The 18,930-nt window shown below is 36.2% G+C and overlaps 1 protein-coding gene and 1 long non-coding RNA gene across 6 annotated transcripts in view; both read right to left on the bottom strand.

The window, feature by feature from the left end:
- Positions 1-18,930, bottom strand: part of camk2d1 (calcium/calmodulin-dependent protein kinase (CaM kinase) II delta 1) — a 174,084-nt gene that overhangs the window by 50,488 nt on the left and 104,666 nt on the right. For all 5 annotated transcript variants that reach the window (XM_056462189.1, XM_056462190.1, XM_056462188.1 and 2 more), the window contains exons 7-12: positions 8,512-8,614; positions 6,935-7,018; positions 4,681-4,775; positions 1,970-2,092; positions 1,400-1,483; positions 87-129 (exon numbers count right to left, since the gene is read on the bottom strand). In XM_056462189.1, coding sequence (XP_056318164.1) covers positions 87-129; positions 1,400-1,483; positions 1,970-2,092; positions 4,681-4,775; positions 6,935-7,018; positions 8,512-8,614 — 532 coding nt within the window. The remainder of the gene's footprint in view (positions 1-86; positions 130-1,399; positions 1,484-1,969; positions 2,093-4,680; positions 4,776-6,934; positions 7,019-8,511; positions 8,615-18,930) is intronic.
- LOC130232344 (uncharacterized) lies at positions 11,659-14,894 on the bottom strand. Its single transcript, XR_008838107.1, has 5 exons — positions 14,642-14,894; positions 13,542-13,584; positions 13,239-13,398; positions 12,943-13,038; positions 11,659-12,309 (listed from the first exon to the last, which is right to left on the bottom strand). It is a non-coding gene; the product is annotated as an uncharacterized LOC130232344 (long non-coding RNA).

The following is an 18,930-nucleotide window of genomic DNA, read 5'->3' as shown; positions in this document are numbered from 1 at the left end:
AAAGCCTAATTCCAACTTTTTAAATTTAAAGAACAAACAATTATTACATACAAAAATACAATAGTAAACTGAACAGAGTTTCTTACTTGAGAAGTTCCGTGTGGCAAGCATGGTAGTAAGAATAGCACCCTAAAAACAGGAAAAGACTGACTTAAACTTGAGTCTTGTAAAACATTAGTCAGTGCTAGTGGATACTGATTAATCCAGATGAACCTTTTGAAGTACCCTGGTGTGAAAAAGTGTTGGCTTCCTTACAGATTTCTTATTTTTTTGTGTGTTTGTTTCAGATCATCAAACAAATGTAAATATTAGTCACAAATAACACAAGTAAACACATGATACTTTATTGAAATGAAGGATTTTTTTATAAAGGAAAAACTAGATCCAAAACTATTAAGAACTTTTTTTTCACACAGTTTTTTCACAAGACCTTCATTTGAAAACTGCATCGTGCGTTTTCTTATTATCTTTGTCTAATATTTAAATTTGTTTGATGATCTGAACATTCAAGTGTGACAAACATGCAAAAAATAAGAAATCAGTGAAGGGCAAACACTTTTTCACACCCCCTGTATGTCATATTTGAATTGTGCCATTTAAAATACAGCACCAAAACAGACTAATTTCAACACTAAACAACCATTATTTATGTCCTTCATGTTCCTGCTGTTTTTGTATATGATGCATTTTATCTAAATAATTATTCATTATTAATAATGATGCATTCATTCATTAATAATAATGACAAATATTATTCAAGATAAAAAAAGCCCTCCTAACTTAAATTTTTTAAAAAACATTTTAAGGTCAAAATTATTAGCCCCTTCAAGCTATTTTTTTTTCGATAGTCTACAGAACAAACCGTCATTATACAATAACTTGCCTAGTTACCCTAACCTGCCTAGTTAACCTAGTTAAGCCTTTAAATGTCACTTTAAGCTGAATAAAAGTGTCTTGGAAAATATCTAGACAAATTTACTGCCATCATGACAAAGATAAAATAAATCAGTTATTACAAATGAATTACTAAAACTATTATGTTTAGAAATGTTGAAAAAAATCTTCTCTCCGTTAAACAGAAATTGGGGAGAAAAATAAACAGGGGGCTAATAATTCAGAGGGTCTAATAATTTTGACTTCAACTGTTTGTCTAGAATACTTTTTGGTGGGAATTTACATCTCTCCATTTCAAAATAAAATAGGTATCTGATCAAAAAAAGAAAATGCATAAAGTGACCAGGTGTAAAAGGGTTCAAACAAGTCTCAGCTATGATCCTGTTTCATATGGAAATATAAGATTACGCAAAAAAATTGTGAATGCCATTTCATGATGTCTTTTTTGTAGTGGTGATTGGCCAGCATTAATTGTAGTACAGTATAGCATGAATGTGTTTCTTACTTTAAGCTTCCTCCTGGCGTTGAATTTCTTCAGACATTCCACCGTCTCCTGTCTGTGCATCATGGAAGCCACTGTGGAACGTTGCTATAATGCAGACAGATAAAGAATAACTCAACAACACTTTAAGATCTATCCTTAAAATCTAAAAACTAAAATCAACTAAATCAAGTCTTTGTGTGGAAACAATGGCACACACATTTGGGACACATTCGCTAATCAAGGTTGATACAATCAGCTCATGTGTAAATTAAATAGCATAGCATTTCGATATAAACATCTTTCATTGTGTATGCGAAAATCCTTAACAATTAAATGTGTTTTATCACCCCTCATGAAAGCAAGTGCTAAATAAATAAATCTGAATAAGAATAGTGTAACAAATGTATTAATCATATTTTTAAATAGTTAAAAAAAAATGCTAAATGCTTTCTTTTAGGATTAGCTGTAAAGTAATATTTAGATAGCAAAGTATGTGTATGTTGTGTAAGGCTTGTTTTTGATCTAGTTGTGTTAGATTGTCTCAGCTGCTGTAATACATCTGTGCATGTGTGTGTGAGTGAGTCGACATACACAGATCCAGGGGTGTTTGAGAGCCTCAGCTGCGGTAATGCGTTTGGCAGGGTTTATAGTCAGCATCTTGTTAATCAGATCTTTGGCCTCTGGTGTCACTGTGTCCCACTCAGGAGAGGGAAACTAGAAAAATGCACACACATAAACACATCCAACAGACCTTACACTATGTTTTCAGAACACATGGTTCAATGGATTCTGATCTGGGTTCTGATGAGCCCCAGTATGTTTCTTTAACACGCATAAAGAGATCATTAGTTCAGTTTTGAAAAGCATTGACATGGAAAACATAATTAACATCGCAGTGGTCTAAATGTGTCTACAGTGATGATGCAGGTCTACAATATCTCTGTCACATAAATCATTTCTACTCTTTTCTGATTCTGATATTCTACCCAGTGGTGAAAAGAATCCTGAATAATTATATTTAGGTAAAAGTAACATTACTTGCCATAAAATTATTTTCAAGTAAAGTAAAATTATAACTACCACTCAAAGAATGAGAAAAAAGTATTCGTGCATGTATTTTAAAGTATAACATTCTGTAGTGCATTTAGTTTTTGTTTAAAGGTGCAGTATGTAAGTTTGACACCCAGTGGTTGAGCTAGGTATTGCACACCTGGTTCAAAACAAACGCAAACGCAGGTTGCCAGATTGACGACATCAAAAGGAGTGTGCCTGACTGTCAAGCCTAAAGGATGATTTAAACCGCTTCTGAATGGCTGTATTTAAATTTCTGTCATGTTTCGACTGGTGCAAACAGCCAAATTGCTTATCACTGCATATCTCATCACATAACTGGTTACAATGTAACCTGCTCACCAAATGGTTACGCTTGTAAAATTTATATTATTTGCTAATTAATACCCAACTCATGTAGAACTCTGAATCTGCGTCTCATTTCTACTGTCCACCAGAGACGGTTGCAGACGCACTCTTTGAGAGCCTTCCTGACTAAACGGATGAAATATGCGGTTTTCCACCAAGGTAACCCGGGGTGCTGAAATATAAATGGCTAAACTGGCTTTGTGGGGGTTAAAGTGACCAAAACAAAGACAGACGTTCTGGCACGTAATGACATTTTCAAAGCAGAATATCCGACTTTAGCATTGTTTTTTAGATAAACAAGAATGTTCACTTGGCATGTTTATTAAATATCTGCAAACATATTATGGTATTTTTATGCTTTAGAAGAGTCAAAAACTTACAGCACCTTTAAGGCCATTTGGTGATTTCAGTTGTCATTGGCATTATTCATCTTCTTATCACTGACATGCAGTCTAAGGCCCAATCCCAGTTCTATTTTTGTACGCCTTCCCCTTCTCCTTGGCCCTTTAAACCGGGTGTAAAGGGGTAGGGCTTCAAAATTGACCCCTAAGAATTATGGATTATTATGGATTTTAGATCGTGAAATTTAGTGGTTTTTATTTTAGAGGTTTTTTTTAAAGCATTAAGGGTAAAACACGAACATGGTTATGAATGTATTAAAACATATGTTTGTTTGTTGTAATATTTCATAATAATAACAACAAAAAATACTAATTTGTGGATATCCTTACTTCCGGGTGCAGCTGTGGCTGGTGTATTGTGGGAAATTTTCTTACCCCTTGGTTTCAAGCGTGGTCCTGAAAAATCTTTATACGAAGGGTTATCTACCCCTTGCCCTTAGCCCTCTGCCTTTAAGCTAAAGAGAATTGGGACACCCCTACCCCTTCACAGGAAAGCGCAAAACGAGGGGTAGGGGTAAGGGTAAGGGCTAAGGAGAGAAATTGGGATTGGGCCTAAATAATCTCTCGGTAGTTGCATATAGCAATTTTAATGTTTCCACACTGTACATGTTTGCGTTTAAAAAAATAAATTAGGTCGGTATCTCTGGTGCGATTACTTCCTTTGTGTGATTTGACTGGATGGTAATCATCGAACTGATTATTCTACTCAGTCAATAACCTCAGACACGAAAGAATAAACATATAACGTAGTGACTGCATGTTGAAGAAAGTAAACGCACAGATGCAGCACTAAAAATGTACTCAAGAAAAAGTTAAAGTCCACATTATTTTACTACTTAGTAAAGTACAATTCCTGAGAAAAACTAATCAGTTAGAACAATTTGAGTATTTGTAATTCACTACTTTACACCACTGTAATTGCCACATTGCTTTTACAATTTCTGTATAGTCCTGTGAATGAATAACAGCCTTTTAGAAGATCCACACACCCAAAAAAATGCTGGGTTCCACAAAATTCATTTGTGTTGGGACAATTTGAAGGAAACTTATTAGTTTTTACAATTTTAAATGAATTAAACATGAAACTATTAAGTTGTTTCCCCCAAAATGAAGAATTGTGTTGTTTCAACTCATATTAAATAAGTACAGTAGTTTGAACAAGCAGCAAATGTAATTTTTTGAGTGCATGAGGATGTGCGTGGAAAGGCACTTTGGGAATAATTCAGCCTCATCCAAAAAAAATTACAGAACTGGGCATCTGAGCCAAGCGGGACAGAAGCCAGCGAACTCCTCCTCTGTCACAAATTTTCTGAGGGGAAAAATATTTGCCACGCCCAAAATATGTCATGCAAAAGTATGATTTGTGGTGAGCCTGAGATTCTTTCTCTTTATTAACTGAAAGAGTTTATCAAAGGTTTCAGCATTCATATAGTATGTTTTAGTTGCTGTTTACATAACATCATATTTATGTATTGTTCTTACATCATATGCACCAGCTTTGATCTGTTGGTAAAGTCGATGTTGGTCTTCATCCCAGAAAGGAGGGTAACCCACAAGAAGGATGTAAAGAATCACACCTATTTATAAAAAAATGCAATGAAAATATTTGTAGGTATCAAATATATAAAGTACATTATAAAATAATAAATCATGTAATGTTAGTTCACCCACAGAACTTCCTGATGCTTATTGCAAATAAAATCGGATTTACAGAGAATGGTCCGAAACAGTTACTCAAATAACCACTTGTTACAACTGAGGTATGCAGAAGAGCATCTCTGAACGCACAACACGTCCAAACTTTAGGCGGATGGTCTACAGCAGCAGAAGACCACACCGGGTGCCACTCCTGTCAGCTAAGAACAGGAAACTGAGGCTAAAATTCACACAGGCTCAGCAAAATTGGACAATAGAAGACTGGAAAAATGTTGCCTGGTCTGATGATTCTCCATTTCTGCTGAGACATTCAGAGGCTAGCGTCAGAATTTGGTGTCAACAACTTGAAAGTATGGATCCATCCTGCTTTGTATCAACGGTTCAGGCTGGTGGTGATGGTGTAATGGTGTGGGGGATATTTTCTTGGCACACTTTGGGCCCATTGGTACCAATTGAGCATCATTTCAACGTCACAGCCTACCTGAGTATTGTTGCTGACCATGTCCATCCCTTTCTGATCACAAGGTACCCATCTTCTGATGACTACTTCCAGCAGGATAACGCACCATGTCATAAAGCGTGAATCATCTCAGACGAGTTTCTTGAACATGACAATGAGTTCACTGTTCTCAAATGGCCTCCACAGTCACCGGATCTCAATCCAATAGAGCATCTTTTGGGATGTGGTAGAATAAGAAATTCGCATCATGGATGTGCAGCCGACCAAATCTGCAGCAACTGCGTGATGCTATCATATCAATAAGGACTAAAATCTCTTAGGAATATTTCCAGTACCTTGTTGAATCTATGCCACGAAAGATTAAAGCAGTTCTGAAGGGAAAAGTGGGTCCAACCCGATACTGGTAAGGTGTAGCTAATAAAGTGGCCCGTGAGTGTAGAGTCACTTAATAAATGTCAACATGAAAATTGAAAATAAATATATAAATCATCATCAATATATAATAATATAAGAGTTCTCCTGTGAGATTGTAATTATTTTTCAATGTGCTGTTTAACAGACAGAAGATTTTGTTTTCAACCCATTTTTAAACATAATATTTTCATAACTAAATATCCAATTCAAAATAATTCCTTAAGGGGGCAACAAAATTGACCTGTTTACATTTTTTATTTATTTTTTTAAATTCCAGCCAAAATATTAATATGAAAAAATCTTTCTTAATAAATTTAATGTCAGTAAAAGGTTGAAAGTAGTGTTCATTCACTCTCTTTTCGGCTTAGTCCCTTTTTTAGTCAGGGGTCACCACAGCGGAATGAACCACCAACTTATTTAGCATATGTTTTACACAGCAGATACCATTCCAGCTACAACCCAACACTGGGAAACACCCATACACTTTGGCCAATTTAGTTTATTCAATTCACCTGTACATGTCTTTGGACTGTGGGGGAAACTGGAGCACCCGGAGGAAACCCATGTGGAGACCATGCAAAACTTTACACAGAAAAGCCAACTGACCCAGTCAGGGCTCAAACCAGCGACCTTTTTGCTGTGAGGTGATCATACTACCCACTGCGCCACTGTGACGGCCGTTGAAAGTAGTGTTCATTCTCATAATTTCATTCACTTTTCCTGATTCTGAATTTAACTTCAGTTTTTGTTTTTTGAACCCAAACATTAAACTTGTAAATGTATACACACACACTCACACACACACGCACGCACGCACGCACGCACGCACGCACGCACGCACGCACGCACGCACACACACACACACACACACACACACACACACACACACACACAAAAACACACTCTGCCACAGTTGGGCAGGCAATAAATATTATATGTGGATGAATCCAGGAGCACAAAGACAGACAAATGCAAATGTGATCCCTTTGCTAGCAAAATGTTAAGACAATACATGAAAAACTGAGGAACTGGGGATAAAAACATGATAACAATAAAGTAAACTAGAAATAGGTGAGCAATGTATTACTTTCAATGTATTATATTTTGTGTTGCAATCAAACTGCATGCTGCAATAATGTTAGGAAGCCATGCACAGAAATAAAACTCACTTGCAAGTTCCAAAAATGCCATTGATTAACTACCTACCACATGCCCACATGTCTACGGGTTTGCCATAAGGCTCCTTCCTCAGCACCTCAGGAGACAGATAACCCGGAGTTCCAGCAAACCCTTGAAAAAAAGCATCGACCTAATTTAAACTTAAAGTTTTTTCTCCTTTAAACAGTCTACAAAATGAGTTCTCCCTGAATTATCCCAAGTAGAATTTACTTAAGGCAGTTTTGCCTTTGGATTGCAGCCTAATTCTAAAATAACTTTAGTCCCTGATGTACCATCAAGCCCCAGAGGCAAAAAAGCCCATAATGAGAGTGCAGCCAAAGAGGAAAACTGGAGCTGAGTATAAAGCCCAAGAGATCATTGTAATTAAATGGTAACACCATCAGGGTTTGTCCAAAAGTAAGACTAATCACACAACACCCACATAAAGTTTGGCCACAAAACATAATGATCAGTATTTTCTGTGATTAAAGCCATTTTACAGAAAAAACAAAAACAAAAAAACAGGTAAAGGCTGCATAGATTTTTTTTTTAACGATGATAGATTAATACCCCTAATGTAATTAAATTGTATGTGAATAAGCCAGTAGAGTTTTAATCATAATTCCTTTAAATAAGATACAAATATTTACATTTCCTCCTAAATTGTAAAAAATAAATCTAAAAAAAGTAAATGTTTCTGCCTTCTATTTTTCAGTTGAATCAAATGAACTTTCAAGTCATTTCAACATACATCAACATACATCAATTAAAACATCCATTTAAAGTTTAGATAAACAATAAAGTATAAACATACTTAATCTTTAAAAAAACAAGTATAGAAACATAAAAAACTTATGTTGTCATAAAAGAAAGAAGATTTACAAAATATTATGGCAAAAATATTTTGAAAAATCCAAAATCAAACAAAAAGCTTAAATAATGTTTCGGCGCACTTTGGGGAAGGGATTCATCAGAATTAACAGCAGAAATCAGTCCAAAGCACTCGAAAAATGTGGAAAAAATATAAAAAAAACCTTTATTGACATGGCTATTCCTTAAAACGGCATTGAAATGGCGCAGTTTTTAGGAATAGCCATGTCAATAAAGACTTTCTAAAAAAAATTCCCACATTTCTCGAGTGCCTTGGATTGATTTTTGCTGTATATATTTTGAAAAACCCTCCAATTATTGACTTCCATAATATTTGTGTTTCCTAATATGCATGTCAATGATTACAGGTTTCCAGCATTCTTCAAAACATCTTCTTTAACACACACAAAAAAAAAACCTCAAACTGGTTTAGGAAAGTCAAGGGTGAGTAAACGATTTTACATTTTGAGTGAATAAGTCCTTTAAAAATATTTTGAATAAATTAAATATCATTTAATAATCCATTCAAATCAATAAATCAATTTTGATTTTAATAAATCAATCTCCAGCATTTCCATAGATAAACGAAAATGTGCATGTCTTGGTTTATCTGGAATATGTTGAGTGCACAGAAATACTAAATTAGATGTGGAGTTTGCTGTCTGATTGGTATTTTCTCTTATAATGTCGTTGACCACTGTTCTTAGTGATAGTACAATAACATTTGAATGCAGTGTTTATAAGTCAATACTAACCAAACCATGCTTGCTGGTCTCCCTGCACCTCGATAGCCAGCCCAAAATCAGCCAGTTTCACTGCTGCACCCTTTAGTTTGCTGGCTAAGAGAAGATTCTCTGGCTTTGGTGAAAGACAAACAATAGAGAGAATTCATTCAAATTATTTGTGGTACAGGCAAAAAGGAGGACATCAGTCTTCAAAGAACTGATGCAACAAAAAAGACTTGAGTCAAAATAGACTACAAATTATTTACCATATAAAAGGAAAATATTAAGTTTTTAACATTTCTAAAACTGATCATGAGAATAAATTTTTGATAGATGTGTTTGGTTGGATGTATTTTTGAGTCAAGTCTTGCTTGTGTTGTTCCAGCATCTAGTGTTATGCAGAAAAGCACTGTGACCAGACTTAATGTTTTAATCAGGTAGCAACAATTCATTTCAAACATAGAAGAATTCTGGATTAAACAAGTCTGAACACCTAATTTGTGCATATATTAATGTTAAATGATTTAAATCTAAATACATTTATCTGTAGTGATGTGTTTTTTTTAAATAAATATTTGTAAAAACATTAGTAGGTCAGTAGCAATCTCTGCACAACTCAACAAGATAATTAGGGATACTCCGATCGATCGGCTGAAGATCAGTATCATAATGACTCAATCGGTACTCGCCAATCTGGCCGATCTCATGAACCGATCACAGAGGTTTTTTATTAGGAGTTTACTGGCAGAGGAAGACGCTTGTGCGCTCCTGTATATTATACATAGCCAACTGTAGCCACAACATGTGAGGATGTAAATGATGCGTGGGGGCGTGAGTGATCGTTGCGCTCGCATCACAACAGCTAAAATATACTGTATACAGAAGCGGTGCAACCTGTTTATATCGTCTATTGGTGTGATTCGCATAAGTGATGGTCTCTTTGTTGTATTTCCAGTGTTTTGAGCTGCTGTGACATTCCATGTCCCAAGAGCTAGTTTCTGTGCCTGATGATCGGGTTGTCGTGGTCCTAACTTTCAACCTCCTGCGACTGCAGGAGGAAGGTCCCATGTCGCTCCTTCTGGCTGAGCCTGGCCAGGTTCTGTGGGATAAAACCCAGCCACCAGGTGCTCGCATACGAGCCCCAACCCCAGGCCTGGCTCCAGGGTGGGGTCCCGGCTGCACCATACAGGGCGAATTCACGGTCCTTGCTGTTGTTATATTCATAAGGGTTTTTTTAACTGCACTTAGTCTGACCTGTCACCTAAGACCTTTTTGCCTTGGTAGACCCTACCAGGGGCATTAGCCTCTGACAACATAGCTCTTAGGATCACTCAGGCACTCAATCCCCTCCACCACGATAAGGTGGTGGTTCATGGAGGTGGTTTGCCATCTCCAGGTTGGAGGAAAGTCCTTACCCCAGATGGAGGAGTTCAAGTATTTTAGGGTTTTGTTCACGAGTGAGGGAATGATGCAACGTGGGATTGAAAGGCGGATTAGTGCAGCGGCAGCAGTAACGCGGTTGATGTTTCGGTATCATTGCAATAAAGAAGGAGCTGAGCCGAGAGGCAAAGCTCTCAATTTACCGGTCAATCTACATTCCTATTCTTACCTATGGTCATGAGCTTTTCAGCCGAAATGAGTTTCTTTCGCAAGGTGGCAGGGCGCACCCTTATAGATAGGGTGAGGAGCTCTGTCACCTGGGAGGAGCTCGGAGTAGAGCCGCTGCTCCTCCACATCGAGAGAAGTCAGCTGAGGTGAATCTAGCATCTGTTTCGAATGCCTCCTGGATGCCTTCCTAGGGAGGTGTTTCAGGCATGTCCCACTGGGAGGAGGCCTCGGGGAAGACCCAGGACACGCTGGAGGGCCGTGTCTGGGGAGAGGGAAGTCTGGAGTTCTCTCCTAAGACTGCTGCCCCCGTGATTGCACCTATCTAGAGTCTCATCCAACCTCTTGTCTTCCGCATATTCAAATGTTCATGCTCATAGTGATTCCGAGATCCCCAAAAATTTGTTAAAATACCCAGAAACCATGGCGATGAGTGTGAATGAGCAAGAGAACAAAGACGTACAATGATGTTCTAAGCATTACATTTGTTAAGTTAAATGAATAGAGCAGTAAAGATAGTTGGAGACGAGCAAAATATTTGAATGGTCTTGCATGTATTTTTTTATATAACAACTGAAAGTTCTGTGTTTTTGACAATATTGCAAGACCAATATTTTCATGAATATTTAATAATATAAATTGCAATACACTTATTGCAATAAACAGTAGTTTATAGGCCTGTTTCCTTTTCGTAAAGAAGTAATGGATTTATAGGTGTGTATTCTAACTTCTTGCATCAAATATGTGCTCCAAACTTTTACTTGATGGGGACATGTTGAATTCCAAATGTTTCCAAATTGCATGGTTTGTCTATTTTCTTACCAATTTTTATATATGTGTTATATTAATTTCTGTAAAGCTGCTTCTGGCCAAGACACGAGATGTGTTTAAGGGATTATATGCAGCATCCTTCATTTATTGTCCTAGCTAAGGCATGATTTGCACTCAAGTATCATACTTAAAGGGAAAATGTACTTAATGCATTATAAAGTTTGAAGCATCAGAATCGGTATTCGGTATCGGCTGATCACCATGACAAAGAATCAGTACTCGGTATCGGCTGCAAAAACCCCGATCGGAGCATCCCTAAAAATAATGACATCATATTTAGCAACTCTGCACACGACAATTACCCTTTGTCAACTTTTAAAGAACGTATATATTTTTTGTGAAGAAAAAGAAATAAATTAATCATAAACAAGACACCTCACATACATACTAACAACCTTTACACTGTAAACCCAAATAAGTAAGCAGAACTCAAAAAATTTGATGTAACTCGTTGCCTCAAAATTTTTAAGTTCATGAACTTAAAAAATTTAAGTATTCAAAACTTAATTATTTTGATTACATGCTACTTAGACCTTTTCATTACAGTTAAATTAAAACTTGTTATGAAATCAACTTAAATATTTTAAGTAACAGTAACTTAAAAATTTGCTTACCCATTTTCATGGCATTAAGTTAACATTACTCAAAAAAATAAGTACACAAAGAACCATTTTCAAGTTGAATCAACTCAATATTTATTAGTATTCTTGTCTTTTGTTTTAAGTACAAGTAACTCAAAACATTTAAAACACAATACTCAAAAATGTAAGCCTCAAAGCTAAATTTGACACTGCAGTGTTAATTTAAAAGGATAAAAAACCTGAAAAGCAGATTTACGACCACACCTCTGACATTACAAATTCACGAACCTGCATGAACCTTTACAAAAACATGAACCATTTAAAACTAAATTACCTATTTGGTTATCAAGTACTACCCAACTGTACTTAACTCTTAAGGACAAGAGCTGTATTAATGACAAATAACATTAATAAATGCACATTGTGGGGAAAAAATGCAGAAACCTGTTAACCAGTATCTTCACAAAAACAAATTACATTGAACTACTGAGAAACTGCCAGGCCTTAAGTCATTTTTACAATAAATGTCTACATTCGCATCAAATCATTTTTGAGACTCTGTAACTTGGGTGAATTCAAAAGTGTTGGTCAGTCCCCTGGGAAAGTTGAGATGCAGTGCATAAATCAGTCCAAACATTACCAGGAAGATATCAGCAAATCTAGAGAGGCTGCCCACAATCTCACTCTCGATGACAAGTTTTTCACATGTTGAAAGTGAACTGGACTTGTGTCATTATCTTTGACGACTGTGAGGAGGGCCACTGCAACATCTGAAAGCTCTGGCTCATCAGATAATCAGCTTATCAGTGTCCTGTAAAATAAAATAGATGTTAAAGCAAAAACAGTAAACAAAAGTTGTAAGAAATTGATACTATGCTAAAAAAAAAAAGCTTAATTTTGCTTAAAGCGATCTAGTACTAAAATGATTTTACAGTGAGGTCAAAGAAAACAAATCGCACAAACTATTTGGTTGAAAAGACTGAATTAGAGTAAGCATGTATGTATGCATGTATGGCGATGCGATGGCACAGTAGGTAGTGCTGTCGCTTCAGCAAGATGGTCGCTGGTTCAAGCCTCGGCTGGGTCAGTTGGCGTTTCTGTGTTGAGTTTGCATGTTCTCCCTGCATTCGAGTGGGTTTCCTCCTGGTGCTCAGGTTTCCCCCACAGTCCAAACACATGCAGAACAGATGAATTGGGTAACCTAAATTGTCTGTAGTGTAGAAGTGTCAATGAGTGTGTATGGGTGTTTCCTAGAGATGGGTTGCAGCTGGAAGGGCATTCGCTGTGTAAAACATATGCTGGATAAGTTGGCAGTTCATTCTGCTGTGGTGGCCACAGATTAATAAAGGGACTAAGCTGAAAAGAAAATGAATGAATGTATATATGTATGTATAAGAACTGTTTAGTGTGGTAATGTGATGTTTTTTTTTTTTTAAATACTCACCATGCAGGTCCTTAAAAACCCAGTGATTTCCACACGTAGATACACCGGAAGGGCATGAACAACAGTGACACACTTGATGTGCATGTCATGGAACTCCTATAATGATAAAACCAAAACTTTATATAATTAAACTGTAAATGTTAATCAATATAATCAGATATTCAAAACCAGACAAATACAAAAAAAAGTGTTCAAAATGTTTTAGTGTTCAAAGTTCATTTGAATCATCAAATTTTTCAAATGTTTTCAATCTTTTAATTAAGTTTTAGCCAAAAAATGTTCAACAATATTTTTACCTGTTCATCATGGACTCTTAAGATTTCACTTAAAGAATCTGATGTCTTCCCGGTTCTGGCTGCCTTCTATCTGAATAGGGTCATCAGGCTAGGAAGATGTCGGTCAAACTCAGAGTAGAACGTGGTTTGTAATCCGTTGGAACCCTGCATACAACTACATCTTAAAACAAGGACAGACAGAAAACACAGCCTTATTCATTAAGTGAACCTGGTTAATCTACTACCCCCTCACAGAAAATAGCCCCTGAATGTGGTATATATTATCAAAAAAGCAATAACAGAAAAAAAGTGTTACCCCATTACCTTAGATTCCATCTTAAGTACAGGCCAGATTTCTATGAATAACCTAAAAGAAAAACGAGATTAATGTTAGAAAGTGTATATTTATCCAGTAATGAAACATGTAAAGCTTTTAGCAGTTTTTAATTCATTCAATTAAACTGAAAAGTTATTTTTGTTGATGTAACCTCAAACAAAAAGGGGACGACTATATCATAGACAGTCGACTATATCCTCCGAAGGATGCATTCGAAGTGCGATGCGAGATCGCGGCGCACCGAAGGCTGTTTCATTTAAAAAAAATTCAAACGCAGCCTCAAAATTGCGTCCTTCGTTTCCCAGGTAACGAAGTATACAGCCGGTGAATCCTTCGCGGCCTCGAACATCCCAAGATTCATTGCTCACTGATATTGGCAGGACGTTTTAAAAAGAAAACTCCGGATTAAATGTATGGATTAAGTTTATTTGACTTGGATATCTAAACACACGTTAAAAAAGACGATGACATGTCTTACTAAAGAGGCACTCACCTTTGAAGTCTACATACTTCGGAGGACGCAGCCTCTGAAATAAGACAGCTAAAACCTGACGGATTCAGTGTTGCCAGTTTGGGCAGTTTCCCGCACAATTACTTAGACGGTTTTGAATATGACTGTGCGGGTAAAAAAATGACATAGGCGGGTAAAGAAAATTTGGCTGGTTTTGCAACGACGTGCCCCGGTCCTCAACTTTAGAACCGCTTATGATAGCCTCCAGATTTCTGGGCGGTTGAATTTCGGCGGGTTTTGGATAGTTTTTGGCTGGAATCAGTCAGTTAAATCTGGCAACATTTGATGTTTATTTTTAAATCGCGTGTAAAGCGAGGCAGTTATAATTTAAGCGCCTAAAGTCGTGCAAGTGGAAATATAGACTACGATGTGTTCAAAAATTATATAGAAATTAGCTAATGTGTAACATATGCTTCGCCGTTTGTTTATATCAGGCCCATTTCATCGGTTATTCCTCGCGAGACATCCATTACTTTTGAATATAAATATACGTAACTGGTGTACGCTATTTAAAGTTTTGTCTGGATTAAACTGTTCACTAAACAACACCATGTTTATAATGCATGTAACACTTACCGTGACAACAGATGTGCTGATAACTGCCGAGTGCCGAAAGCTTGAAGTTAAAATCCCGTCCTCACTCACTGCAGTAATTTGTGGCGCCTAAAGTAAAGCATTGGGCGTTCCCACAATGTCGCAAAAGTCTCACGCTAACCTTGGAGCACGTGAGCCTCGTAAGCCAATAAAATGTCACAGAAACATCAGCGGCATATTTTACTGTCTGTAATAAAGGCGTATTCTATTTATGACACTGTATGTATAATAGATATATAATATATGATAGAATATTATACTTTGGACTCATTAAACTAGCTGTTCTGGCTAGAATGTTTGTGTATTTAAAATTTTACCTGAATATTTTTCTTACAAAATGATTTTTAAAGCTGAATTCATGAATACCCAAGCTTCATTAGGAAGATGAAGTTTTTATTTTTATTTTAGCCTATTTATATGTATATAATTTAATTTTCAAAAAAAAAAAAAAAAAAAACAGTTGCTTCACCAAACACGCACGCACGCACAGACACGTTACTGATGTCATACGCAGTCAGCATGTTGAAACTACAAAAAAAGTCTTATTTTATATCTTTCTCTTTGTGATTTGTATCGTGCAGCACATTGGTCAACCTTTGGTTGCGTTTATCAGTGCTATATAAATACAATTGACATTGCCATTAACAAGTGAACAAGTGACACTTACTTAATGAGCAAGTTGTTCCAGTTAATCAAAAATAATAAGTTTAATTCACTCAAAACCTATAAATAGTCACACAAACTCAAACTATTTGAGTTAGTAGAACTGTTTAAGAAAATTGAGTTCATGCTACTCAATCAATTTAATTATTTTGAGCATTTGGGTTTACAGTGTAGACAACCCCTTCCATATGAGCCTTTTCAAGCATAAAATGAAGTATAATACAACAAGGATTCTCAAACCTGGTACTGACATGCCACCGTTCTGCATATTTTGAATATTTCCTAGAAGGGATCCAGCTGTTGGATACAGCTACAGTTAATGTGAATTAATAATACTATTTAATAAATTACCCTTTATTTGTGTTTTATTAACTTCTACCACAACCCCAACTCTAAACTCAAGCGCCACAGTAATGTAAAAACAGTAATTATATTGAGAGTTATTCATATTATTTACTAAATTACCGGTTAAATTGTATTTTAGTAATGCCTACCACTACCCCAACCCTTACAGTAATATAAAAATATTAATTAGTGTCACAAAAATTATGCTACATTAATGTGAGTATCCGCAGCTGTATCCCATCTAGACATTACGCATATATTGCCTGCCTCTATTGTTTAACACACCTGATTTAGATAACCAGCTCATTAGAAGAGTAAGTCAAAAAGCATTGACAATCGACATGTTCCCATTCATAGTGTTTACTGCTCCCTACCTCTTGCACACTGAAAAACGACTGAGCTTGAAGTTTACTCATGAGACTTATTACAAAAGTGTTAAAGTTTTTTAACCGTAATCATCACTTTAGCGTACAAGCCACATCTCACATGGTTTTGTACATGTTAAAATCAAACAAGCTTCTTTTTAATTGGAATCATGACAAAATATCCTATGATCTCCACTTTCTGTACATTTAAATTTATCAAACCTCTTAAGCATTAAGAGCATGCCAGGACCAGGTTTGAGAACTGCTGTATTACAACATGTAATGACTGGTTTATACCTATGATTTATAGTAATGATATTATATCGTTTTTCACAATTATACAATGACCAAAAATTTTTGGAGGGCTATGTCTATCTGTATTGTACACTGAACAGACTCTTATGCCAGGGGAGTCTAGCAGGATTATAGCAGGATTATTTGCTAAAAAAACCTGCTCATAATAAAGAGAAAGACAAGCAGAATAGTATATACAGTACATACATTAAGACTAGTTTGTCACGTGCAGTTAGTTTTTCAGCATTCACTTGGAGCCTTTTGAAGATCAAGGTGCTAACATGCTAGGGAGTGCAGTTCAAACTGTCATGCAGTCATTGCACGTCATACCTTACAAACAATCCAAAATGTAATCATATAAAACTGTGTGTGTGTGTGTGTGTGTTTGTGTTTGATCCTGGTATTCAGCACATTGAGGACAACATATTATTACTAGTAATTTTTTAACCTTGTGGGGATATTTTTTGCTCTCCATGGGTCTTGATGGTCTCAGTGCTGGTCTTGCTGATCCAAGATTGAGACCAGAAAAACCAGCATTGACTCCAACAAGACCACCATATCAGCATCAAAACATACCTTTCCAGCATATTCTTTTTATTTTCAGCAGGGAAATTATACATAGTGAACAAAAATCCAATGTGTGTGTGTATGTGTGTTTGTTCTTGGCCACACTTTAGTCCTTGATACACTGAAGTAAAGTTCTTTTTATTGTTCTTCGCTTAAGGTAGTGGTTCTTCAGAGGTCAAATTTCAGAGTGCCATTCATGCCTGCTGTTCTCATGTAAATCCACCAGTGAGCGCTGTTAACTAACTGACCCACTGACTGACCAACCAACTGATCATCCCCAACCCTCCTCCTTCCCTAAACCCAACCAATAATATTTTAAAAACCACCTATTGACCAGCGCCCACCCCTTCCCTAAACCCAACCGCAATGTTTTGAAAAGCAATCCAGAAAAAGAAAATCTCTCGCCTGATTTTTACCACATTTTCAGATTTTACCACATTCTCACACTGTTATTTACTTGTTTATTTTATTTTTTGGCTTCTGTTTTTGTCTTATCTGCTTTCTGGAACCGTTCTTCACTGGACTTCGTGGTCAACTCCGCTCTACATCTGAAATCCGCTGATGTACGTGTCAAGCTACCGGACAAACTGGTAACAGCGGAAAAGTTGTCCACATGCAGGTAAATGGTCAGCTGGTAAGCAAGAAAAAGAACGGCATCATACAGCCCTGTAACATTAATTTTTAAGACAAAATGCACCCATACGTAGCTCTGGCCAGATAGTTTGCGATTACCAGAAACATTTATAGGCTACATTTTCAGAATGAGCCTATGTTGCGAATCTGAGCATATTTGGCCAATTTGATCAAGTGAAAAACAAATAACATGAGAAAATATTCAGCAAATCTGATTTAGCTGATCAGATTTCATGTAGCCTTTGGTCTATGACATTTGACACAATTTAAACATGTCAAATGTTGCTGTAGGAAACATAGTGAAGGTCACTGTAGAAATAAAGTAGACATTTTACTTTTATTTTTTACATTTTTGGCACAATATTATGAAGCTGTAGTAATGAAGTCTTATAAAATGCAAATGTTTCCATCAGATAATTTGGGCTACTCTTGATTTGGAATGCATGCTGATATCTACTTCTTTATACAATATATTCATAATTTGTAACAAATGTTATCAACTTATCAAGTTTATATTCACACCCCCAACTACAATCCCTGCCAGTGCAGAAAATATGGACAAACATATGAACACATAGAGTGCATCCAGAAATATATTTATAGCGCTTCACTTTCTCCACATTTTTTTGTTTTCATTTATTAGTTTAATAAATTTGCAACAATTTTCAAAAAATCTCACATTGTCATTATGGGGTATTTTGAGGAAATAAATGAATTTAATCCATTTTGGAATAAGGCTGTAACATAAAAAAATCGCTATGAATACTTTCCAGATGCACTGTATGTGTGTGTGTACTGCAACAATGACAGTATTAACCTTAATATTGTACATACTTTCTTAAACCTTGGTGTTTGAGTATTGATGCCAAAGGTTTTTCATTTAAGCTAGAGTGTGAACCAAATTTATGCTGAATTGGTATCAGATTTAAAAGTAACTCCAAGAAGAAGCATCTTCATGCGATGAGTTGGGAATATTGTTGAGAGTATGATGATTTGTTTTGAGAATTTGTTTCACAAAACCTTCAGATGCATGTAAGTAAGCTATTCTCACCAACTCTAATGCTTACGATAACAAAATTATCCAATTGTTTATATGCCATTTACCAAATGCACTTCAATTGACCATTTGCACTTCAATTGGCCAATCTAGTCATTTCTAAATCTGTTGTGTCCTTTAATACTCGCTGCATTTAGGATCTGCCTTGTTCAAACTCAATGATCTGAACTGTCTGACAGAGACAAAAACTAAAGTGGGTCACAAACTGATTGTGGATTGTGATTACATTATTAGTAGCATTACAGTACTGGTCTTAACAAACAATAAATTAGTCTTGAATCGCAAAAACCACAGCCAAGTGCTGTTCTTTACAGAGACAGAAACTACATGGAGTATACATTTCCATT

The sequence above is a fragment of the Danio aesculapii genome, chromosome 7, assembly GCF_903798145.1.
Source record: "Danio aesculapii chromosome 7, fDanAes4.1, whole genome shotgun sequence".
NCBI lineage: Eukaryota > Metazoa > Chordata > Actinopteri > Cypriniformes > Danionidae > Danio > Danio aesculapii.
The sequence above is the reverse complement of the archived record's forward strand: the minus strand, read 5'-3'. Positions and strand labels throughout refer to the sequence as shown.